The 22,207-nt window shown below is 36.2% G+C and overlaps 1 protein-coding gene across 7 annotated transcripts in view; it reads left to right on the forward strand.

Annotated features, from left to right (window-relative positions):
* Positions 1-22,207, forward strand: part of PPHLN1 (periphilin 1) — a 68,861-nt gene that overhangs the window by 13,758 nt on the left and 32,896 nt on the right. For 3 of the 7 annotated variants that reach the window (XM_015854625.2, XM_085536252.1, XM_085536263.1), the window contains exons 5-7: positions 50-111; positions 15,810-16,066; positions 18,960-19,042. In XM_015854625.2, the coding sequence (XP_015710111.2) occupies positions 50-111; positions 15,810-16,066; positions 18,960-19,042 (402 nt within the window). The remainder of the gene's footprint in view (positions 1-49; positions 112-15,809; positions 16,067-18,959; positions 19,043-22,207) is intronic. The other 4 variants (XM_015854634.2, XM_085536278.1, XM_015854643.2 and 1 more) reach the window with 3 other exon arrangements.

Here is a 22,207-nt window from a genome sequence, read left to right on the forward strand (position 1 = left end):
TCACAGCTGATGCTGAGATGCTCTTCAAACATTTGTCTATGTTTTGCAGGATGAGTCAGGATGCAGATGGCCAAGAGATGATCATCCTATGAATCGGCAAAGTGAATACAGGTATTGTATAAAACTTCACAGTAATGCTCTGGCTAGGAAAGTTTGGAGGCTGTCTGTTCCAACCTCCTTCACAAAGCAGCTTCTATTTCAGCAGAAGGATTAAGGTTTATTCAGGTGGAATTTTAAACTATGAAACTGATGGGAAGCTTTATTTCAAGATATTAAATGTTGCTTAACTTCAAGGGTATTGCTCAGGTTCCTCTTCCTGAAATTGTTTAGGCATATTTTCTTGGAAGAGTAGTTAACTGTTGTGCACATGCTGTGATTCTGTTTAACGTATTGGAAGGTACCTAAATGCTTGTATAATCTCTGTCTTATGGAGATAATCTCACAAAAATGTGTTCTGAGCTGTAGATTTACTCAGATCCCAGTCTGTCTTTGAATCTAGAAGACTCATATATATGCTTAAATGCTGAAGCAGAGAACAGTTCCTCTTGTATACATTTGTCAATCTGCAGTTTGACAGCTTACGTTTTAGAAATGTCCTTAATTAACCTTACTGTTTCTTAGTATTACATTTTTTTGTTCATGTGGTAATATGAAAACTGTCATAATGTCTGTTGTGACTATTTAGAACATTTAATGTGTTATCAACATGGTTTGTAGAGCAGAGCAGTGAATTGATTCCAGTGTGGGAAAGGACATCTGTTCAAGTAACAAATGAAGTGTTTTCAAGATATATTGAGACCCAAATTAAATAAGTGAATGGCATGAAAGTCTACATTTTAATATTTCTTCAGTAATAAGAAGTGTGGTGATAACATCTTTAAGAAGGTAGGCTATGACTGTAAGTAACTTAGTGCTTCTGTGCAATCAGTCACGTGTTTATGCGACTAAAAGGAATTCTTTGGTCTGTCTAATGTTTGTTTCTGTGACTGCCATACTTTCAGTACTTTGCGTACAGTGGAAAAATACCTGATGCATTTTAAAACTCACTTGGGTGGATAGTGGGTGGTATTCAGTTCATCGTTTCCTTGTTCTGATCTTGTTTTCTCAGCTGGAGTGATGGTTCTGTACCTCAGGTTCATATCTATGAAATGCAGGAATGGTATTAAGCAGTAGGGGTGTAACATGCATATGTTTGCAATGCAGTTGGATAAGGGATCTTTCAAAAAACAATAAATACACAGAATAGTGTCTTCTTAATAGCAATGACAGTAAGTGTTACAGGGCTATGCACTACGTAACTATTCCTTTCATAAAGACACACCCTCCTCCCCCCAAAACAAACAAACAAACAAAACAAGCCCTGTGAGCAATTAAAATAAATAAAAACAACCCCTTCATAGTCTGTAAGGATCTATGTACAATAGACTTCAAACAAAATTACATTATTGTGGCTAGAAACAACTTGAAGTGTTTTAAAAATAAGTGGTCTGTGTAAATTGCTCTAGAATTTTTGCCTTTCACTTTAGAACACAAACAAAATACACATACACAAGGGGGAAAAAGGGAAAAAAGAGTTAAGGCCGGGCAGTTTGTTTTCACAGAGAACAAGAGTGGCACCCAGTGGTCAAAATGATTGTCTTAAATTCTTCCAGATTTCTTCCATTTAAGAAGTGAGGACAAAATGTCAGCTCATTTTGCAATGGGCTTCAGTGATGAGGTAGTGGAATTCCTGTCTCATTATATATTTCAGAATATCTGACTGTTGCACAACTGAACTGTGAAGGAACTTGATAGATATATTTGGTTCAGTTGAGATTATTGTCATTTACTTGCAATTGAATGAAACCCTACTGATTTGTTATATAAATATGCCTTATGTCAGAAGTCTCTTTGTACAGAAAGCACAGGAATAGTAAGTAATCTTGAATGTCAAAGTCTGTGATCAAACTGCTAATTGCTTCTAGTGTGACATAGCATTACATGGTAATAAATGCAGTTTTTTGCATATTGCTCATTATTGAGCTGCATAATAGTTCTCATTAGAGAAAATCAAACTTTGTGCACATTGTCTCCTGCGCTGAAAGTGCTTATTATTTTATGTTTCAAAGTTATTTGCATTATAAAACCTAATATTCAGAAATGATCTTGCATGAAAATGTTCTCTCTGGATCTGATGAAAGATACTTGGCATAAGTTTTTGTGGAGTACGGATAAGTGATGGTGTGAGTTTGTTTGTTTTTAGAAGTAGTAAAAGGAGATGTAAGATTAATTTCAGCAGAAATACCTTTTTCTTTTTCTAATAAAAGCATGGGACGTAGCTAGAACATAGTACAAAGTGAGATTTGTAAAACTAAAGATACTGGGAGACTTGTAAAATCAATGGGTTTTCACAGTCAGTACAGTTACTGTAAATTCTAAAAAGAATAGCTCTTTTGTTGACATAAATAACCAGAGGGTTTTTTTTTTGAGTATTTTAAAAAACTCATTTAGCAGCTGAAAATCTGCTCAAAGAAGTTGTCAGTGTTATATTTAGTATTTGCTCCTAAATGTTAGTCATTCACACTTTCCTACTTTGATTTTATTTTGGCAGTTAAACTGGTAAAAAGTAGTTTTTCATTTTCTTTTCATTATTTTCCCCCACTATCTTCTTCTTTTTTTTTTTTTTTTTTTTGGACTGATGAAAAGCTTTACTTCATAATTTTTTCCAAGTAAAAGAAGCTGCTTATTTGGAAAATCAAAAATCCTTATATGGCACAGAATTTTAGGGAGTAGTTTTCTGTGTTGAGGAGATTGTGTTAGATCTTTATTGTTACTGTTTTCTCCTCGAGCTTGCATTGCAATTGCTCAGGAATGGATTGAGCATTGTGCCAGCTAACCAGCAGCAATTCTCTCTGAGAACGTCTGATTTCCCTGTGGTTTGCTATTGAACACAGCACTGCAGATACTTCTGGCCTTTTCAGTTCCTGAGAGTTGTTATCCCTGTTTTATGCCACGCTCAGTGAATAGCTCTCATCCTGACGTGGTTTCTTTTTGACATCTTATTTTATGAATAAAAGTAAAATAACTCAGAAGATTTGCTGGACATAGACTTCAGAATGAGTTCTTAGCCCTCTTTCTCCAGGGCTGGTCACTGAGGGATTCTTTCAGAAACTGTTGTAAGTTGTGCAGCCTTACAGTCGCAATTTGGTTTGAAGTTATGCGCCTCTTGGTTCAATTCTAGTTGGCATGTATAATGAATTTTACATCAAAGCAGAATGGCTTAGTGAGCTGAGCTGAAAATTATCTGTATACGTGATGGTAGTTTTAATGTCTTGATCACTGCTGCTATGAGAATTGTGAAACTTAAAAATTATGAGGGGAATAGAGATCAAATAACCTGACTTCTTCGTATGTTGTCTTTTATTGATGTTGATCACTCTTCTGGGACTGTGTTATTACTTGTCTTAAATGATATATCAAACTCATTTATTCAGAATACTCAAAGGAATTATTTTCATGCACGTCACATTTTTGGAAAAGCATGTATTGAAGAACTCCAGCGTTCCGGTACTTCTGTATGGGCCTCACAGGATTGGATCTTACGTACAAGTTTGTTATTATGAAGTGAGACAAACTGTTCTGTCTGAAATGCCTTAGAAGATTGTTAGCTGCTGTTGACTTCAATCATACCAAATTTTAATCCTTTTGAGTGTTCAGAGCATTACTTCATTCTTTTTTTCAGCTGCACTTAGATTCAAATATGTGAAACTTGGCAACTTAAGATGGGTAAGACTCATCTTCAAAGAGAAATTTCAAAATAATGCACTTTTAAATCCCAGCTATACAGACATTGAATTTAATACTTAGAATTATCTGAGGTCCACATTTTGTTTCTGAAAGCATTGCCATATTTGTAGACAAACCTTTCTTTATCAGTAGTAGTGGTGTTTCATGTTATATACACTCCTGGGAATGGACTTGCCACACGAGATTTTGAATATCTCCTTGGTAGTTTTTGATATAAATGTGTTTTCCTTTGCTGACGAAGCTGAGTTACAACTTGAACTCTGTGTTTTCCTTGGTGGTATTTTAATGTTTTATTTTTCCATATTCTTTGTGAAATCAGGAAGGAGTCATACTCCAGTCCTTAATACGAATGCATTTTGGGTGTAAAATGTGATCTGTGGAGTGCCCAAGAAGCACTTTATAATAAATAGAAATACTAAATTAAATATACATATATGTGTTTTCTCTGTAGACTAGTAAAGCATTATATACCTAGCTTTTTAGAGACACAAACCTTTGCAGTAAGTTTGTGTTTATGGAGGATCATGGAGAAGCTTGGTAGCAAAGTGGGAGACAGAAGTCCACCAATTGTGGCTTTCCGATCTCTGCTTGAGCTGCTGTTCCATTTGGTGATTCACTCCTTGCAGTGCGTTGTGTAGTGATAGGGTGTTCTAGAGAAGGGATCTAAAGATTGTACTATACAGCAAACATTATTTGTTGGCAGGAATGTTTGTTTTACACCAAAACTCTTGACTGGAGGAACTCCAGATAGAAACTGAGAGCCATCGGCTCTTCTCTTGATGAACAGGATTTACTTTTGAGGATTCTGTGAGAGAGTTTTTTTTGTTTTTTTCCATAAGTGTTGTAGCCTAAGGCACTTATCTTTATCGCTGTGCCGTCAGCTTTCAGTTACAGGGGGGAGCTTGTAGGTTTTTCCCCCCTGTAAGTAAAGTATTCAGTGGATGCATTGAAACAGCATTGCCTCTTTAAATATTTTGTACTCATTTAAAACAACACACTATGTTGTGGGAGGTCTTTGAGCTTTGGATTTAGGCTTTCTTGTGAAGCAAACCGATCTTTGTCTTGCTTATAGAAATTTAGCCAAAGGGATTTATGAGATGGTGCTAAAAATGTACATAAGTTTGCTGTTCTGTTGCAATATTTGACAGGTCTTCAGGGACACGGTACAAGAACCTCATTCTTTATTAAAAAGCAGTGTGTGGAGGGAAATAAATATGGCAGTCACCCAAAGAAAATGGTCTTGTTTTTGACGGAGGTTGATAAGTAGAGTTCTAATCATATTCATTAGCACACACCTTTAAAAAAAATAATAATATCTGCCAGAACATTGAACCTCTTAGACATTCAGGTAAACTACTGGAGTGACTTACACTCATTCATACACAAAGTTACAGTTTCCTTATAATAGGTCATTGTAATAGATTGGTTGTACCTTTAAACTCCAGGCAAGGACTTGTTTGCTGAAAACTTTAATTCAGAAGATTCATTGTGTTAGTCTGCTGCTGAATTAGTTTACCTTGGCTTAAGATTTCCTTTTTATTTTTTTTTGGGGGGGAGGGGGTGGGAAGGGGGTGGTGAGGACTCACATTGTTTGGAAGAAGATAATAGGTGATAGGTAAATAAAAAGTAGATTCTAGTTTACACTTAATATGTCATGTCATGCATATTTTGTATCTTATGCAGTAGTCTTATCAATTCATTATTTTCTTTGACAGGTTTTCTATTCCACCACCTTCTCACTGATTTGTTTACAAATGGATTTTATGATTTGATTTTTGTTACTTGGCCAAAACTGTATGCTTTCGAATGCATCATGAATGCTTTTGGTTCCCTTTGGACCACATGTTTTTCTTTTAAATGGATTTTAAGAGCTAAGCATTTTAAAACTTCCCTTTTCTGGGTATGTTTAAGAACTATTTAGGACTGTGCAGTATTGCAGAGCAATGCAATTAAAGTAGGAAGATTTCAATTCAGTCAAGCCCATTTAGTGAACAGAGTTTCAACTGTAGAATGTTTGTGTTCCCACTGTACAGTGCAAAAATATGAAGAGGAGGTAAAAACATCCTTATGTTGTAACTGGATGTTTCTACATGTTTCAACTAATTATGGGATTATTCTTCAAGGTGAATGTAGCTTTTGATTTTGCCTAGTAGAAGTTGTTGAGTGATTGCTTCTAATTTTTAAATATTTTATTTGTACAACTGTTGATTGTGGTCTTTGTTGAAGACCTGACTTCATTTATTTCCTTGTAGAACTTTTCACTATAGCTGTGAAAAAGGTGTTCTCTTTAAAAACTTATGTACTGGTAATTTTGTTGCTCTTCGGGGATCCTGAAAAACTCTCATTTAGTTACCTGTGCAGTTTCCATCTCTGATCTGGTGGTGAGGATTGAGTGTTCAGACTTTAGTGTCTTAATATATTCTGTATTGATTCTTTAGTTTTTGTTTTTTTTTTCTTGTGATCATTTCTCCTGATGAGCTTCCAAGGTCAATGACAGTATTCCATCTATTGATCCACAATGCTGAAACCTCCCCCAGGAGTCTGAGCTGTGGTTTTCCTTCTAGATGATGGGGGACTCCTTTGGCAGGTGCTGGTAGTAGAGAGATCTGGCTGCTCTACTTCATTCTGGAGAAATGTCATGGAAGCTTCATTTTTTTCTTATCAAAACATTTCAGTTTCTTGTATATGGGAACTGTCAAATTATCAGAACTTCCCACTAACTGATTTTTTCCCTGCCTAGCTTGTAAATTATACAACCTCACACAGAATCACAGAATGACCCGGGTTGGAAGGGACCTCAAGGATCATGAAGTTCCAACCCCTTTGCCTAGTAGGGCCACCAGACATCCACATTTACTAGATCAGGTTGCCCAGGCCCCCATCCAACCTGGCCTTGAACACCTCCAAGGACAGGGCATCCACAACCTCCCTGGGCAGCCTGTTCCAGGACCTCACCACTCTCCTAGTAAAGTACTTCCCCCTAATATCCAACCTAAATAACCTCATGTGTTAGCTCTTACTCTTTGTATGAAACTTACATAAGTTTGGTATCTTGCTTTTAATTCCCAATGAGAGTCGTAAGAGAAAACCGGCTGAGCTTGGTTTTGAAAAACATAATTGCAAATAAGTGATTTCAGTTGAATTCTGTGTGTGGTATTTCATATGCTTTGATGGTCCCTTAAAACATTTTGGTTACTTGTAGATATGGTCTCCATATCTGTTGTGACTCTTGAGGTTTAACAAAGTATTTTTTGGTGTAAAGACAAGCTGTCATAATGTTTTGTTATGTGTAAAAACTCAGTCTGAATTATTGAATGACGAACAGCTAGGTAATAAAGCGCCTTTTAAGTATTTAATCGACAGTTATTAAACACACCAGTTTTGGTAACAAAGGAATTAGAAGTTTATTGCGGTTCTCAACTGCTGTCATGTGTTTATAGAGCTCGCTTTTGATCTAACCCAGTGTTATATGCAATGTTATATCTTAAGGAACTATGTCTTTTTGTGTTCACAACTGTTTTTAACTGTGGTTTTTGTAAGATCCCACATTGGCAGAGGAAATTATTATTGTTATTTACATTTTTAGCAGTGGTTTTTGCTGTTTACTATGCCTAAATGTAAATATGTTATGAAACATTTCTGGAAAAATATTTTATTTCTTCTCTCTCTTTTTTTTTTTTTTTTTTTTTTTTTTTTTTTTTTTTTTTTTTTTTTTTTTTATCAGTGGTGTTTATGTATTGCTAACGAACTGTAAGGAGGATCACTATTTACAGCATAAGATAGGGCAAGATGCCTAAAGATGAGATTATGAACTTGTATACTGTAAGGTCTTGGCTAACACATCACTTCAAAGAAAGCTTCTGAAAACCAAGCCTGTCTGGTCCGGTTTTATAGCTATCATTATAATCAGGTAGTAGATTGTATGAAGCTAGCAAGTTAATACCCTATTGGGAAATAGTGAGGCAAACTCCCATGGATGGGATTTGATTATTCCAAAAGGGTTTCCTAACAAATATGTTGAAAAACAGCCAAGTACTGAGAAACAGTCAGGAGGGAAAGAGATGGGAGTCTCCCTTCGAGTCCAGGCAACTACTGTCAAGTTGGGCTTCTATCTAAATCATTTCAGTGACCAGCCAACAGACTGACTTAATGAATGTAGGCAGGGCTTTCTCAGGATGAGGGATGTGTTGTCACAGAGGAGTTGTGCATCATTTCCCTTAAGAAAACAAACAAGTCCAAGGACTTGTTATATTTTGAATATACTAAACATTTCAGGGACTTTAATTTGCATTAAGAGTGGGAACACCTGGAAGAGCTTTGCCTAGATGATGCTTCTTTAAATGAACAAAAGTTGCCATTTTTTTTTCCTCTTTATTATAACTAATGATGTGTGTTGTAAATTTCAGTACAGGAGAGAAAATGAAAACAAATTTGGTGTTTTTGATAACATAGCTATCCTTTTGTTAGGGATTCTCTTGCAAAGAGAAGGTTGATGGTATACATTTCCACCTGTTGCTGTGGGTATGTTATGGTCTACACAGGATGAACAGTTTGTTAATGAAGCTACTCTATGATCTCATACTACTGGTATTATTTTGAAAAAGGTTGATATTTTGCATGCTAATACGTTGTTCTTAATGTTAGTTTTGATGTCTGTTCATGATATGTATTTGCATAACCATCTAGGATTCTTGTGTATGAAGCTTTGTAATTTTAGTTTGAGTTGATAACAACTGCAAGTGAATATTAATGCCGTAATGCTTAGCAATGTGTCAGCCATCTGTCTGAATGTTTCTCTCTCCTGAGATCTAGCTGACGCAGTTGCACTGTGTTAGCTGAAGTCCTGTCTAGCAGTCTAGTATGCTAAACTATTCCTTGAAATAATTTCAGAAGAGATTTATGCAATTTTACAAGTAGAATGGAGAAGGAAGATATCATGCATTGACTTATCCCTCAGTCCAGTTCAGGTTTGATGAGGTAGTAACTCAGTGTATGTTCTACAGTTTTTATCATAGTGCATGGATTTTTGGAATAATTTTGTACAGGAATTGTGTTAACACAGGAGATTGGAGTTGCAATTGGTCATCAATGAATTACCTTCTTCAAAAACTGTCTTCAGCTGCTGCTGTTGCTTTTATCCCTTGTTAAAATGCGTCAGCGAACAGTTTTCTATTTGTAATTTTATATTTGAATCCGCACTGCTTATTCTGTCAGAATACTGTCTATATACAATGAGTGCACAGGCACTGACTTTTACCTCTGCTAACTTCAGCTATGTTGAAATCCTGCCAAGGTACCAATGTTATTTATCATAAACAAATAACAGTCATGAATGCAGTAAAGAAGCTGATCCTTCTTACAGCAAAAACCTATTTCCACAGCAGTGTAAACCTATCTAAGTTTGTGCTGCTCCATCCTTTCCCTCTCTGCTCCTAGTTTGTGTGTTTGCAAACATATTTTGAGACCATTTTCTCTGGTATAGAGAAAGTATTGTTTGTATTTTTCTTCCTGATTAATAGATCTCATCAAGGAATTTGCAGAGGAAGAAAGAAAAAAAAAAAAAAATAGAATACGGGTATTGTGTGTCAGTGTTGCTGATGTAAGGAATTACTACTTGCAAACCTGTTCCAAAGTGCTCTTTCCTATTGAAGCTTTGTCAAGAATGCTGGAGAGTCAGTCATAAGAGTTAATCAAATTAATATATACAGTTTGTTGCTCTCTTGTATGTATCAGTGAACTAATGGCATCCTGCAGCCACGCTGATGGAAGGTTGTTAAGAGCTTCTCTAGCAGGTAGTTCATGGTTTCTGGGTTCTTGTATTTAAGCATTTTGGAGATGGTATTTGAGGAAAAGAATTAGAGCTTACTAAATGTAATTCATTTCTGCCTCTGAAATAAAGTGTAGAAACACTTCTTTGAGGGGTTTAGTGGGTATACTGGTAGTCAGATGTTTGCCTATTACATTGCTTACAAAACTGCAAGCAATGACATTGTGCATTATTTACTGTGCTTTTTAGAAGAATATGATGCTCAGATGTTGTCTGTTTGTATGTTTGTTTAAAACAAACAAAACAACAGACCTTACCGCAAAACAAGAGCAAACAGCACTTCCACCCCCACCAACCCACGATTTGGTTTGTTTAGAAACATGGAAATACAAAGTCGTGTGACTGTAAACAACTTTTATTTTACTCTGAAGCCTCATGTCATTTCCCCACACTAATTTAGAAGATCTTTAAAGAAACAACAGAAGTACTTTGAAATTTCCTCAGGGCTGCTTCCTTCGTTTCACAGTCTGTTATTGTCCTTAAATACTTGTTCTCAATACCTTTGTGTTAACTTTCTGCAGTACTTGGGAATTTTTTCGTCTCCCACTCCATCAGCCCCACACCCAAAGTACCACAGGGAAGCTTTTCTCAGTTCTTTCTCATGTTCTTGGTGCTTGAGGCAAGACGATGGTGGGATTTGCAGGAGCCGAGTTAGAAAGGTCAGTCCTGTTAGCACATTCTCCAAAAGTGATAATAGTAACCAGTTTCTGTGATCTGGGAGGGCATGTATCTTGCTTTCTGTCTCCCTTCCAATTTTAAACATACATATTGGGATGTGAGATTTGAGTGGTTTCCATTTTGAATTAAGCCTGATTAGGAATTGATTCAGTTCCTACTCTACTGGGAAATGTGTTCATTGAGATTTCTATCTGAACTGTATGGCTGTTGGGGATGATATGCTGTGCATGAAGTCGAGAGTGTGAAATCTGGCCCAGCACCAGTGTCTGTTAGTAAATATGTTATCAGTTACATTTTGTGCTGATGAAATTGCTGTAACTGTTAATAGAAATTTAAAGTTGGTTCGTCGCTTCAGGCAAATATCCACCCTGGAAGTGTAGATCTGTGATTTATTTTCTATTATTGAGAAATTACAGGGACTTATTAAGCTGTCATTTTTGAAAAGAAGCCAAGATTGGGTGCATTCAAATGTGGTTATTTTATCTGATTTGCTGCTAATTTGTCTAATAAAAGTTATGTTTTTTCCTTTGTCCTGTATATGGTTATAAAAATGTGTTTGCTTTAAAGTATTTGGAAATTGAGTCTATGTTTATATTGACTCCTCTTATTTCTTTCATGTTCCTTTGTCCTAATCTGTATGCTTGACAATAGTTTATTTCTGTCACATAACAGAGTGAGTTTAAACATACTTCTTTTTGTATGGGATTATTTTCCAGTAAGTTTAATCAATTACATCATCAATGACAATAATCTTTACTAAGGATAAAGGGGAGTAATGTGATTTCCAGCTTCAGTTGAAGTACACAGTTTGATTATTCAAGTAATGGTCATAGAAACTTCTTCCTAATGGTACTGTAGTATTAAGTTTACTTTTTCTTTCATCTGTCATGATATCTGAAGGGAAGAGTGAGCTTACTGAATTTCATATGTAGTAAGTTGCACAAGTGCCATCATTGTGGAGTTTCAAAGTTTACATCCACATGCAGCATCAAAATTGTGAAGCATTTCTGTGTTCTTCAATTTTAGTATGCATTTTGTATGTGTAGCTGTCCCCTTAATTGAGGCTCCCTGTTTCCTTCGGCATTTTTATACAAAAGGCTGTTAACAAGATTACAATGACTAGACTAAATTATGCTAATTTCATTTGAAGTGAATGCAAATAGCATTTGCAAAGACTGCACTTGTTTGGCCCTGAAACATTAGAAACCAGTTATCATAAGACATTTTGGATTGTCAATTGAAGGCTGTTGAAGCCAGATGCAATTATGTATATCTGCAATGGTGTAATTTATTGTTTTATGCTGGGATAAATCAGCATAAAGGTCTTTGGACAAAACCAAGGTATTAAAAGTGAAGCAGAACTGAAGTGTAGGGTTTGTTCCACAAATGTATGTTGCATACTTTAGAAAGAACAGGATTGTGTTCTGAGGAGAGGAGGGCCTCTGGAATCTTCTACCAGCTGAATGTGCTTGGAGAATGTTAGAAGTAGTTCTTGATTCCTCATGTTTGCTTTTCAGATGTTAGAAATGAGGCAGATTTTGAGAAATTGAGAGTTTTGGGATGTAGTGTGATATACTTCATTAAATGTTTTCCACATCAGCTGAATCATGTTGGTAGCTCTGATAGCCCCGTCATTATCCTCACAGGGAAGGCAGAATGTTAGATATCAGTCAGAAGTGTTAGATGTCCTCTGTGGCTGGGCTGCATTGCAGATTGATTAATACTTGAGCTGGCTGGGAAAAAGGAGCCTAGAAAATGTCAGTGTGGTGCTGGTAGCTTAGGAAAGATGGTGAAATGAAAGGCTCCCCTGCACTGTGTCCCCTTGGTCTCCTGGTACACAGACAGGCACAGGCCAGGAAACTGGATCTGGTGGTTAACGGAAATAACTGTCAGACCCATGTTCTTCCCTCAGCTGCTTGAGGTGAGTGGGTGTGTATGGCTGCTTATCTGTAACATCTGAGGAGCTCTTTCAAGGTGATTTAGTGAGAATTAAGCAGTCAGGTTTTGTAGGTGTTAAAAATGTTTTGACTGCGATAGTGCTGAGAGAACTAACTAGTGCTTTCAGGGCTAGGTGTGAGATGTCAGTGTGAGGTACAGAGATAAGAGGAATTGCGTATAAAAGGGATGAATCCTGTATTTGTTATTAAAGAAAACAGTTCTATTTTAAAGTTGGAAGCGAGCAAAAATTTTGAATCTCTATTAAATGTCATCCCTTCTCAATAAACCTTTTGAGTATGTGTTGGAATCTGAAGCATGTTCTTAACTGCTTTGCTGAATTGGGGCCTTCATTACTAAATTGCAGGTGTATGTTAGTTTAAGTATTTAAGGAAAAAAAGCCCTAAAACAATGCTTATTTTGTTCTGATCAGTGTGGTTTGTTACGTTAATGGAAAACATCACGAATACTGTGCTGTTGCTATGCTGTCCAAAACAGGTTTAATATAGCTAATAGCTTGTGTGCTCAAGTATGAGATTGCGTCCAGTGAAGAATTAACGTAGGATGATGAAATAAAAATGAAAATAAGCACCTTTTTTTTGTGCATAATATTACTGTAGAATGAGGTTTTAAAATGTTTTCCCGTTTAAAACTATGCTTCAGTGATATTTTGTACATTCTGATGTGGATGTCAGTGTTTTTTGCATGTATGCAGTAGTGAGGGCTCTGTAAACATTTCCATAATAAACTTGCATATACTCTAGAACTTAAGAATGGGCTCATAAAAACGTGCTTTGGGCATAAAAGTAGTGTACCAGTCTGCCAGAAAGCCTGTGCTTTAAAACTGAACAAAATCAAAGGCTTTCTGTATGTTACAGAAAAGTTCAAATGCAAAAAATAACATTTAAAAACTCAGAATTTGCCCAATAGACTTTTTCTCATATAATGCATTTACACATTGAGAAAAACATTTTAGCTGTGTTGTCCAGTTGTCGACAGAAGGCACCATTCTGTAATGTTTCACACCTAACTGAATTACATCTGTTTGAGATTAATTCCTCTTTGTCCTGCACTGCGACTCCAAGAGCTGAGATGGTCTGTCACAGTCGGTGTGTATTTAAAATCAATGAGAATGATGATACAGTCAGTAAAGTGCCATTTTTTTTCCAGTTCTAAGAAAGTGTGCTGTACACAAATAGTTCCTGATAAGCATATATATATATATGTTATTCATTAGAGAACATTTTGATCAAATGTTTATGGAGACTTGCTGGGGCAGACCTGCTCAGTGCTGAGATAATGTTTCCATTATTCTTGAAGTTAGAACTAATTATTTTTTCCCCCTTTCTCCAGTTTAGATCTATTGCTGCTTGAACTGTTCTTACCTTCAATGCAGATGAAGCTTAGTTTTGTATTTTCAGCTGCATCTCATGGAACTGAGAACTCTTCTGACTTTAGATTTCTTTCTCCTACATTTAAGACAAACGGTTTTTAGTGTTTCCTCATTAATTGTGTTGTTTCAGTTATGTCCTATTGGAAAGTCTTCAGTTACCCTACACCATCTGGATCTGGTGTCCAGAGGCAGGCATGTGGCTCTTAGGCCTTTGAGGACAGCAGGAGGATTATGCTTTTGTACATTCTGAGATGTTTAATTCGTTATTTAATTAGTTTACTAATTCTTAATTGGTTCTCTTGGTGGCCAACTTGGGGGGAAGAAAGTACCCCAATAAGCAGAAGAAAAGGTGTTCATAAAGGAAATAAAAATTGCTTCTTAGCACACCTTTTAGATACAAGTCTTTGTAACATTTTCTTGTTCTGATATATGGTTTTGGCATATAGACCTGTTAAATATTCTAAGATAAGATACCTGTGAAAGGTCTGTAATCTGTTAATGATGAAATGATAATTTATCTGTATGACCTTGCTTTGCTTCACTGGTGTTTCACTGAAAAACAGAGTAGCCAAGAGCTCTTGATCTGCTCATTCCTCAGTTTCATGAAAATTTTCACATTTTATCTTCCTGATACTACATTCCATATGATTTGAAAAATAAGCTGACTTTCTGTATTTGTATGGGCTGAGTGAATGCATCTTTTTTCCCCTTTCTTCCCCCCCAAAAATGATTGTTCTGTGGCAGAATAACCTCAGTGTTGCTTGTGTGCTTTGTGTGTTCTGATGCAGAAGAACTCATGTAGATGTGCTTTCCATACAAAAAGTAAATCAGCACTGTATAAAACATGTTAGTGTAAGTAGCCCTGAGGGCTTGCATTATTACTTTGGTGCTACCTGTGTCATTTTAGTAGTCCAAAACACCTTTGGCACACTGAAGTCCTTTGTTAACCATCATAAATATGTGTCTGTAACATGCTGCAGGAATTGTACACTAGAGGGCTTTTTTCCTTTTTGTTAACCAGCATAAAATTAGCTATAGCTGCATTGTGCTAAATGGGACCACCAGGTCTTTGCTTGTCTTTGTGAGACGTTCTCTTGTTTAAAATATTGGACTATGATTAGAAACAGGAGAGAAAAGCAGTGAGAAAGGTGCATTCTGGCCTCCTATGTTCTATACATATATGTTCCTATATTCTATGAAGGCTTTATTGTCATTTAGCAATGCTGTGGTTGTCAGAGGAGCTGAGAGGTACTTGTTTCTATTCACCAGATACCTTCTGACTGAAGCACATGTCACAGCTCTAGAATCAGTACATATTTCCTTGCATGTTAAAATTCAAGATTTGGTAGAGGAAGTTCAATTTGATGTTTTTTTAATCTTCACATAAGTAACACATTTTATCTAACATCTAAAATGTATATTAACATAATGTGCAGGTAACCAGTACATTTTGGTTATGATTTGGGGTTAAAATAAATTTATTAAGGATTTTTGATGTTTACTTCATTATAGCTTCAAGTCACACCAGTTTCATGTAATACTGAATGTGCTGGTTGTATGTTACAGAAGCATTTGGAGTAAATATTTTGTATTGAAGAGGCAGAATTTTAGTTGGAATAAATATGAGTATTTTTCATTCAGGGTTTGGCCCTGAGTTGAGTACATAAAATTGAGGTGAGATATTCTGCAGTTTTCTTTGTTGTTGCTGGATGTAAGCTAAATATCTCAATAATATTTCCCAGAGTAAGGTGTGTGAAAGACAGTCCCATGAAAATAAGGGTAAAATAGAATGGAAATACATAGAAATAGTGCGAGCAATATTTGGGTATGCATTTCACTTACTGAGATAATAGGACTTTGTTTCCAGGTAAGACAGAGTGGAATGAATTTGAAGAAAACAAAATGTGAGTCTCAATTTCTCCAGTGTTTCTTTGTCTTTTATTTTAGTTGAATTATCAAGTAAGAGAATGGAAGTTAGCTTCTAGCTATGAAGTAATTGAATGAAATCTAGAAAAAATATATATTCTTTTTTTTTTTTTTTTCTTCCCCTACTTTTTCTGCTTGTTTTGTATTCATTGTAACCTACTGTATTTATCAGACAGAAAATGTTGTCCCTGCATTACCTGGTTCTGTTTTACAAATAGTAGAAGGGTGACAAAGTAATTTTTACTTTTTTTGTTGTCTTCAAAGGAAGGTCAGAGACGGCTTCAGGAGAAAAAGCTTCCATCCCTCTCATTATATGAGAGAGCGATCCCCTCATAAGAGAGACTCTCCTTTCTTCAGGGAATCGCCAGTGAGCCGAAGGGATTCTCCGCACAGCAGATCTGGCTCTAGTGTCAGCAGCAGAGGCTACTCTCCTGAAAGAAGCAAAGCCTACCCTTTCCACCAGTCCCAGCATAGCAGAAGTATGTCATCTTTACATAAAAGAAATATTTCTTCTCAGCAAGGTAATGCTGGATTAATGATGAGAACTGGTTAGTGAGATGAAACTGCAACTCATTATTAGACCTTTATCTTTACATATTCTCTTTTACGATGAGAGAACTAGGCAGTCTGTATCGCTTATGTGTTGTCTGCACTTCGGCTGTTTCACTGTATACTTTGCTCCCCTGTGTATTTCATGTGGGAGATGGTAGGTGTTTTTCCAATAGCAGCTCTAGGCTGACGACAGTGCTCTGTTGCACAGTTTTTTTCCCAGTATTTATTTTCCTTTTAGCACCGAATGTTTCTGTTGCTTGTTTAGCCCTTCTCTGGATTCCTTTAGAAGAAATTTGGCCGTCATCTTATAGCAGATGAAGGCTTTTATTCCTGCAACCAGAGGAAAAGCAGGATTAAAACATATAGAGAAATTAAGATGCATGCTGCTACTTGCTTATTTCTCTCTAAATGTTCTTTCAACTGTGTTATTAGGGCTTTGATGCTGGTTTGTTGGGGCTTTTTTTTTTTTTTTTTTTTTTTTGTCAGCAATTTCATCTCAATGCCAGATTCTCTCAAATCTCAGACGAGAATAGACAGTATATGTCCTGATTTTTATAAGCTCTAGGTCTGTGTGGCTTTGGGCTTTTATTTTCAATTCCATGGTTAAACAACTTTCTCCCATTTTTTTTAAGATCAGTTTGAGAAGACCAGATGGCCCGTATGCTGTCTGTTTGTTTATAACTCCTTGTTCCCCCCAAAATAGTACTTTTGAATTGTTCTATGGATGACTGAATTAAAACGGTCCATTTGTGAGGTGTAAGTGGCTTAAAGCTTGGAGAATACTGTTTGAATATTATTTGTCTTAGGTAAAATCATGTATTACGCATTTAAAAGGAACATGAATTGGGACCTGTTGTGTCTGTCAGCGATGAGATTGTACTTCAACAGTTTTTTCAATCTGTTATATATCCTTTCAAGTTTTGTAATCCTGTTTATAATCAGTCTGGCCTGATGGTCTTAATTGCAGGAGGAATAGGAGGAATATCTCATGCTCTACAGACCTTCCAAAACTGGATCAAATGCAAGATTCCAGCAAACAAAACTAGGGAAATACATGAGGTTAGAACAAAGGGACAGAAAGGGCTCATGGGAAGGCATACAGCAAAGCTGGGTGAGCATGTAGGAAATAGGATGGTTTTCCTTGGCCAGGCCGGTCCACTCAAGGTTCTGAAGAGTGGTGTGCCAAGGAGATGCAAGAATGCAGCAGCATATTCAGTTGTATAGTTAGAGAATTGTACAGTTAGGATTTGCTGGTTCCAAACAGTTATGCTTTCAGAATGAAGGGCCTCTTACTAACATCTTCAAATTCACTTTCTCCCTTCTTAATTTTGAATAATTTACTGCCACCTCCTTCAGCTAATTCTATCGGTTCAACCGCAAACATCTAATCTACTCAACTCAGATAATCTTTAAGGACTCCAGTGTGATGAAGGAGGTTTGGAGGAGGCAGAGTTAAAATATTTTGTGGGGTTTTTTTTGTTTTGAAAAGGAGATGGCTTGTCACGAGGCCGATAAACAGGTATCACGGGTGCAAAACTTCAGTGTTACTTGGTGATTTCAGGGAGATACTCTGTCCATTTTTCCCAGCTATTTTCAGTAATGTTTTTGAGAGACCTATCAGTAACTGTGAATATTTTTGCATTAGTAGGTCTTCATCATCATACTGGTAACTCACTTGTCTTGTTACAAACTTGAGACAGTTTGAACTTTGCTTTGTGTTAACCCTCCACACTACCTACATACGTGGTATGAAAATGTGGACAAGCAATAGAAGACCTGCTTCTCAAATTTTTTGTAAACATTTCCTATTGTGAAAAGTATGTACTTTGCATGGAATTTTCCTTCTGTTTTTGTAGGTAGTTGCATTTAAAAATACACAATGCTTACGTTGTCTTATTTCATAGTATTGTGTAAAAATAGCTTGGCTGTTAGGATTGAGATTTCACACTAAGCTTGGTCTCATTAATTTAAAACCATATTGGTTATCCTAAAAAATTGTCCTAAAATAATTCATATCCAGATTTCCATAAGTGCTTGGTAGACTTGTTTTTAATTCATCCCATTCTTAAATGAGCTGATACAAGCTTAACTGAAGCCAAGATAAGTCTGTTTTACTTTCCTTTTGTGAATAGTTAAGCAATTTGAATGTGAATAGTTTGGTAAACGTAGGCTTACTGACAACCAATGTATTTTTCATCTTTACCTTTTGCAGATCTCTTAGATGTAATTCATGGACCACAGATTGAGAGCTAGCAATGAGCACTGCAACTGGTTCTGCTGCTTCAGGCTCCTGTAGCCCGTCTTTATCAAAGCTGTGCAGGGACTGTGATTAGCTCAGTGAATTTGAATTGGCATTTGGCTGATTTGAATGCTTACAAGAAAATCCCTGATAATCCAAAGAGAATCTAACCTGTGGTTCATGGGATGTAAGACTTTCCCTCGGCAAAACTTTCCAACATACTGTGGCCTGCTGAACTAGTTCCTATACTGTCTGTTTTTTTGGAGCATTGGATTGATGGCTAATGGAAATATAAGAATTTTTAATTTCACCTGTTAATATTAAGTTTATAACAGGAATATTAGAAAGTAAAACCACATCATCCTACCAAGTCATACTGACGTGCTCTTCAGTTAAATACTGAGCAGTGGAGTTTTCCTGAATATGCCATGTATAATAACCATCTCTTCTCTTTGCAAAGAGAAAGAAATGTTACCAAGATTTATCCCATAGTGGAGGCTGTAGATTTCATGAGCTGAGCAGATTTAATTACAGTTTTTCTGCAAAATATTAAAGCTGATAAATATATTTACAAGATGTGGTTAATATAATTTTGCAAGTCATAATATTTTTTAAAATTGTAGGTAAAGAGAGGACTTCAGTTCAGTCGTCGAAAACATCAAGAGATGCTTCACCTTCGGGTTCCACAGCAGTACCCTCATCAAAGGTGAGTTTTGCTTTTCAAGTAGTTCTCACCATGGCTTCAGATTGAGCATTAATGGATATATGTATGTTTTGCATCACCTGGAAGGAAACACTATATGCAGTTGTTAAGGGCAGAGTATCTTATGTTGCTCTGCAACCCAGCAGAAGCTGGTTTTCCCTTATCTAACAGGAAGGTACTGTTGATGTTGTTTATCACAGATGACACAGATAGCCCTTTTATTCTATAGTCACTGTCTTGTTTGAAGGAGGGCATTTTGAATAGACTTTAAACTGTTATTATCAGAAGTTCAGAGTATTCTAGAAAAGGAATGGCAAGGATATGTGTTCAAGAAATGTTTAGCTGTTGTGCTAAGAGGCATGGTTTAGTGGGGAAATACTGGTGATAGGTGGATGGTTGGGCCTTCCAGCCTTGGTTGATCCCATGATAAAATTAAGGAAGCAGTTTTTAAGAACAATAGATCAACAGGACACACCTGTACTTGAACTGAACTCCATCTTTAAGTGATGCTCAACCTATGATTGGATTTGGAAAAAGGGAGGTGAAGTGTCTGATAAATGGGGAAGGTCATGTGAACAGCAGCTTTGGCTTTGGAGCAGGGCTGCTCAAGAATGTGAAAAGAGTGATAGCGTTTGCCTGGGAGCAGTGGCATATTGCAAAGCAGGGTGGTAAACTCCTTTTAACATTCTAAATGATGCGGTTTAATTTCCCATAAAAAAAATCTTGTAGTCTGAGCACCAACTACCGTCTTGGTAATTAATTAAACAGAGAAACTAATAAACACTAATGAACAATCAGCATTCAGTGTTGTGCTGGCTGTCCTGTGGCAATGAAAGCATTTTCACATCACAGACTGCTCAACTGAAAATTGTACTTGAGGTTAAAATGAACACTTCTACAGGAATATTTCCACCCCCTTTTTTTTTTTTTTTTTTTTTTTTTTTGAGAATTAATTTAATGAAAAATAAAGAAACACTGCAATATATTGTTCTGTGTAAGGTTCTCTTAAAAAGTAGCATTTCCTTAAGCAGTGTGATGTAGTATTAATAAAAATAGTGGGATGCTTGGGGGGAAACAAACAAACAAATACAGCAAAAAAGGAAAAAAAACAACAAAGAAAGAAAGGTATTGTTGTGAGAAAGTGAGACTGAAGGAAATAATTAAGTGGGTTAAAAAAAAATCAGGCTTTGGTTGTGTTATGTCATTGCAGGTACTTATTTCATACACAGCCCTTTTAGAATTGCTGTGCTGGGCACCAGTGAATTGCCATTACCCTTAAGGAGGGAGGCAAGTACTGTATTTTCGGGGATGTAAATAAGGAATGTAAGATAAAAGCTACTAGGCATAAGTTGTACTGTTTTGGATTATAAAAGCAACTTTGTAATTAGTTCATTTACTTTGTTTACAGACTTAATATACTGCAGCTTAATATCAAGTCCTTAAGAGAACAAAGAGATATTGCAAAATCTTTTGCTACAGTATATATATGCAGTGTGAGCTTGAACTATAGGTATTTAACCATATTGCATTCCTCTACAATCAGGACTAATCTGTTCTGCATTGATTTTATTTTTGCCAGAGCTTTGTGTATATCTACTTGATGTTAACTACACAAAGTAAAAGTTTCCATTTAATTGAAATAATTTCTCCAGAGAACACAAATATTTATTTGGTGTACATCAGCTACAGAAACAGAATTGCTTCAGTGACGTTATATTGCTTGTCTCTTTCAAGCACCAGATGTGCCTATAATATACTGTTTTCTATCAGTGGAGCCTATTGGGGGTGGTAGCTGCATTCCACTAACCAGTCAAGTTATAGTTCTTCACTGACATGGAAATAACAGCCAAAAAAGTTGTGGCAAAACACGATAAACAGTAGGGGCCGAGTCTTGCAATCTATTCAGACTTGTGAAATGAGTCATACGCTTTGTTTTATAGATCAAAGGAGATAATTTTCAGTGCTCTAAGTAGTAATTTAACTATGAAATACTTGTATTGCTTCCACAGCAATATCTCTTTTCAGTTCAGTAACTACATGCAAATCAGAAAAGGTATTTTTTTTAATCTCTCTTATGCTTATTATTATTTTTTTTGCATATTCATGCATATGAATTAATACAGGTAGGTGTTATCAGATCTTAACCACCTGTTTAATTGACTGATGCATGACATCTTTTGTGTTTTTGTTTAATATCTGTCTGGACTGTAAGCCTTGGAGGTTGTGTGCAATATAATTAAAGCAAAGAGCAGATGTGTGAGACAAGGAAAGGCTTCCGAGCAAAGATAGCAGAAAACTGACAGGTTTTTGCTGTTCTTACGTTATGCCTAAGGAAAAGAAAAAAGGAAGACACCTTTCTTTACAGTATAATAAAAAGTTTTCCATAAAACAGTTCAATTCTTGCATCTCTAGATGTTTTTCCTCTAAAAATGTGACCCTGTTCTTTTAGTTTTCTCTTACCTTGTAGTGCAGCGTATCTGTGGAAAACTCTATACATAATACATGAAATGCATTCAGAATTTTTTAATATGTATTTTATTGCCGTGCAGTCTATATAATTTAGTGAGAATAAATTAAAGGTGTGGTGTTTTTTTTCCCCTCTATTCCATTAAGTACTAGAGTAATTAGTTGATGCTTATGGCTTGTGGAATATTGTAAGTCATATGAGATTTTATTTATCTTCATTTCATGCAGAGATAACAATCGGTGGCAGAGATATTGGTCCTTTCTTTTTGGTAGTATTGGCCAGTGCTACTTTTGAGGCCTGGGAGAAATTTGTAATGCAGGATTTTCTGGCAGCTGAGAAAGCCAGGTTGTGGGTTAAAGTTGTGTGTGCCTTGGGGAATCGGAGCAGAGGAGAAAAAAATTGGCTGCTGATAGTTGGTATCGAGGGAAGTGTGCAAGTAATTGTGTAGTTTGGGAAGGTAGCTGGGCTAATTATTCTTTGAATTATATTGCCCATTTCTCTTAGGAACCCTTTAAGTACCTTGTCTGTACTATGGACTTCTTTTAATCTCTGTCACCTCTTGGCTTTGCTGATTTCTGTTGTTTTAAATTACAGAATGATAAAGAGGGATTCCTGTTCAGATAAGCATTGTATTCCACTTATTTTCTGAGTTTAGTTAAATATTGTGGCTTTATGACACACAATCCTACTGGGAACTGCTT

Source organism: Coturnix japonica, chromosome 1 (genome assembly GCF_054131305.1).
Source record: "Coturnix japonica strain WE chromosome 1, WE-NBRP24, whole genome shotgun sequence".
In the NCBI taxonomy this organism is placed as follows: domain Eukaryota; kingdom Metazoa; phylum Chordata; class Aves; order Galliformes; family Phasianidae; genus Coturnix; species Coturnix japonica.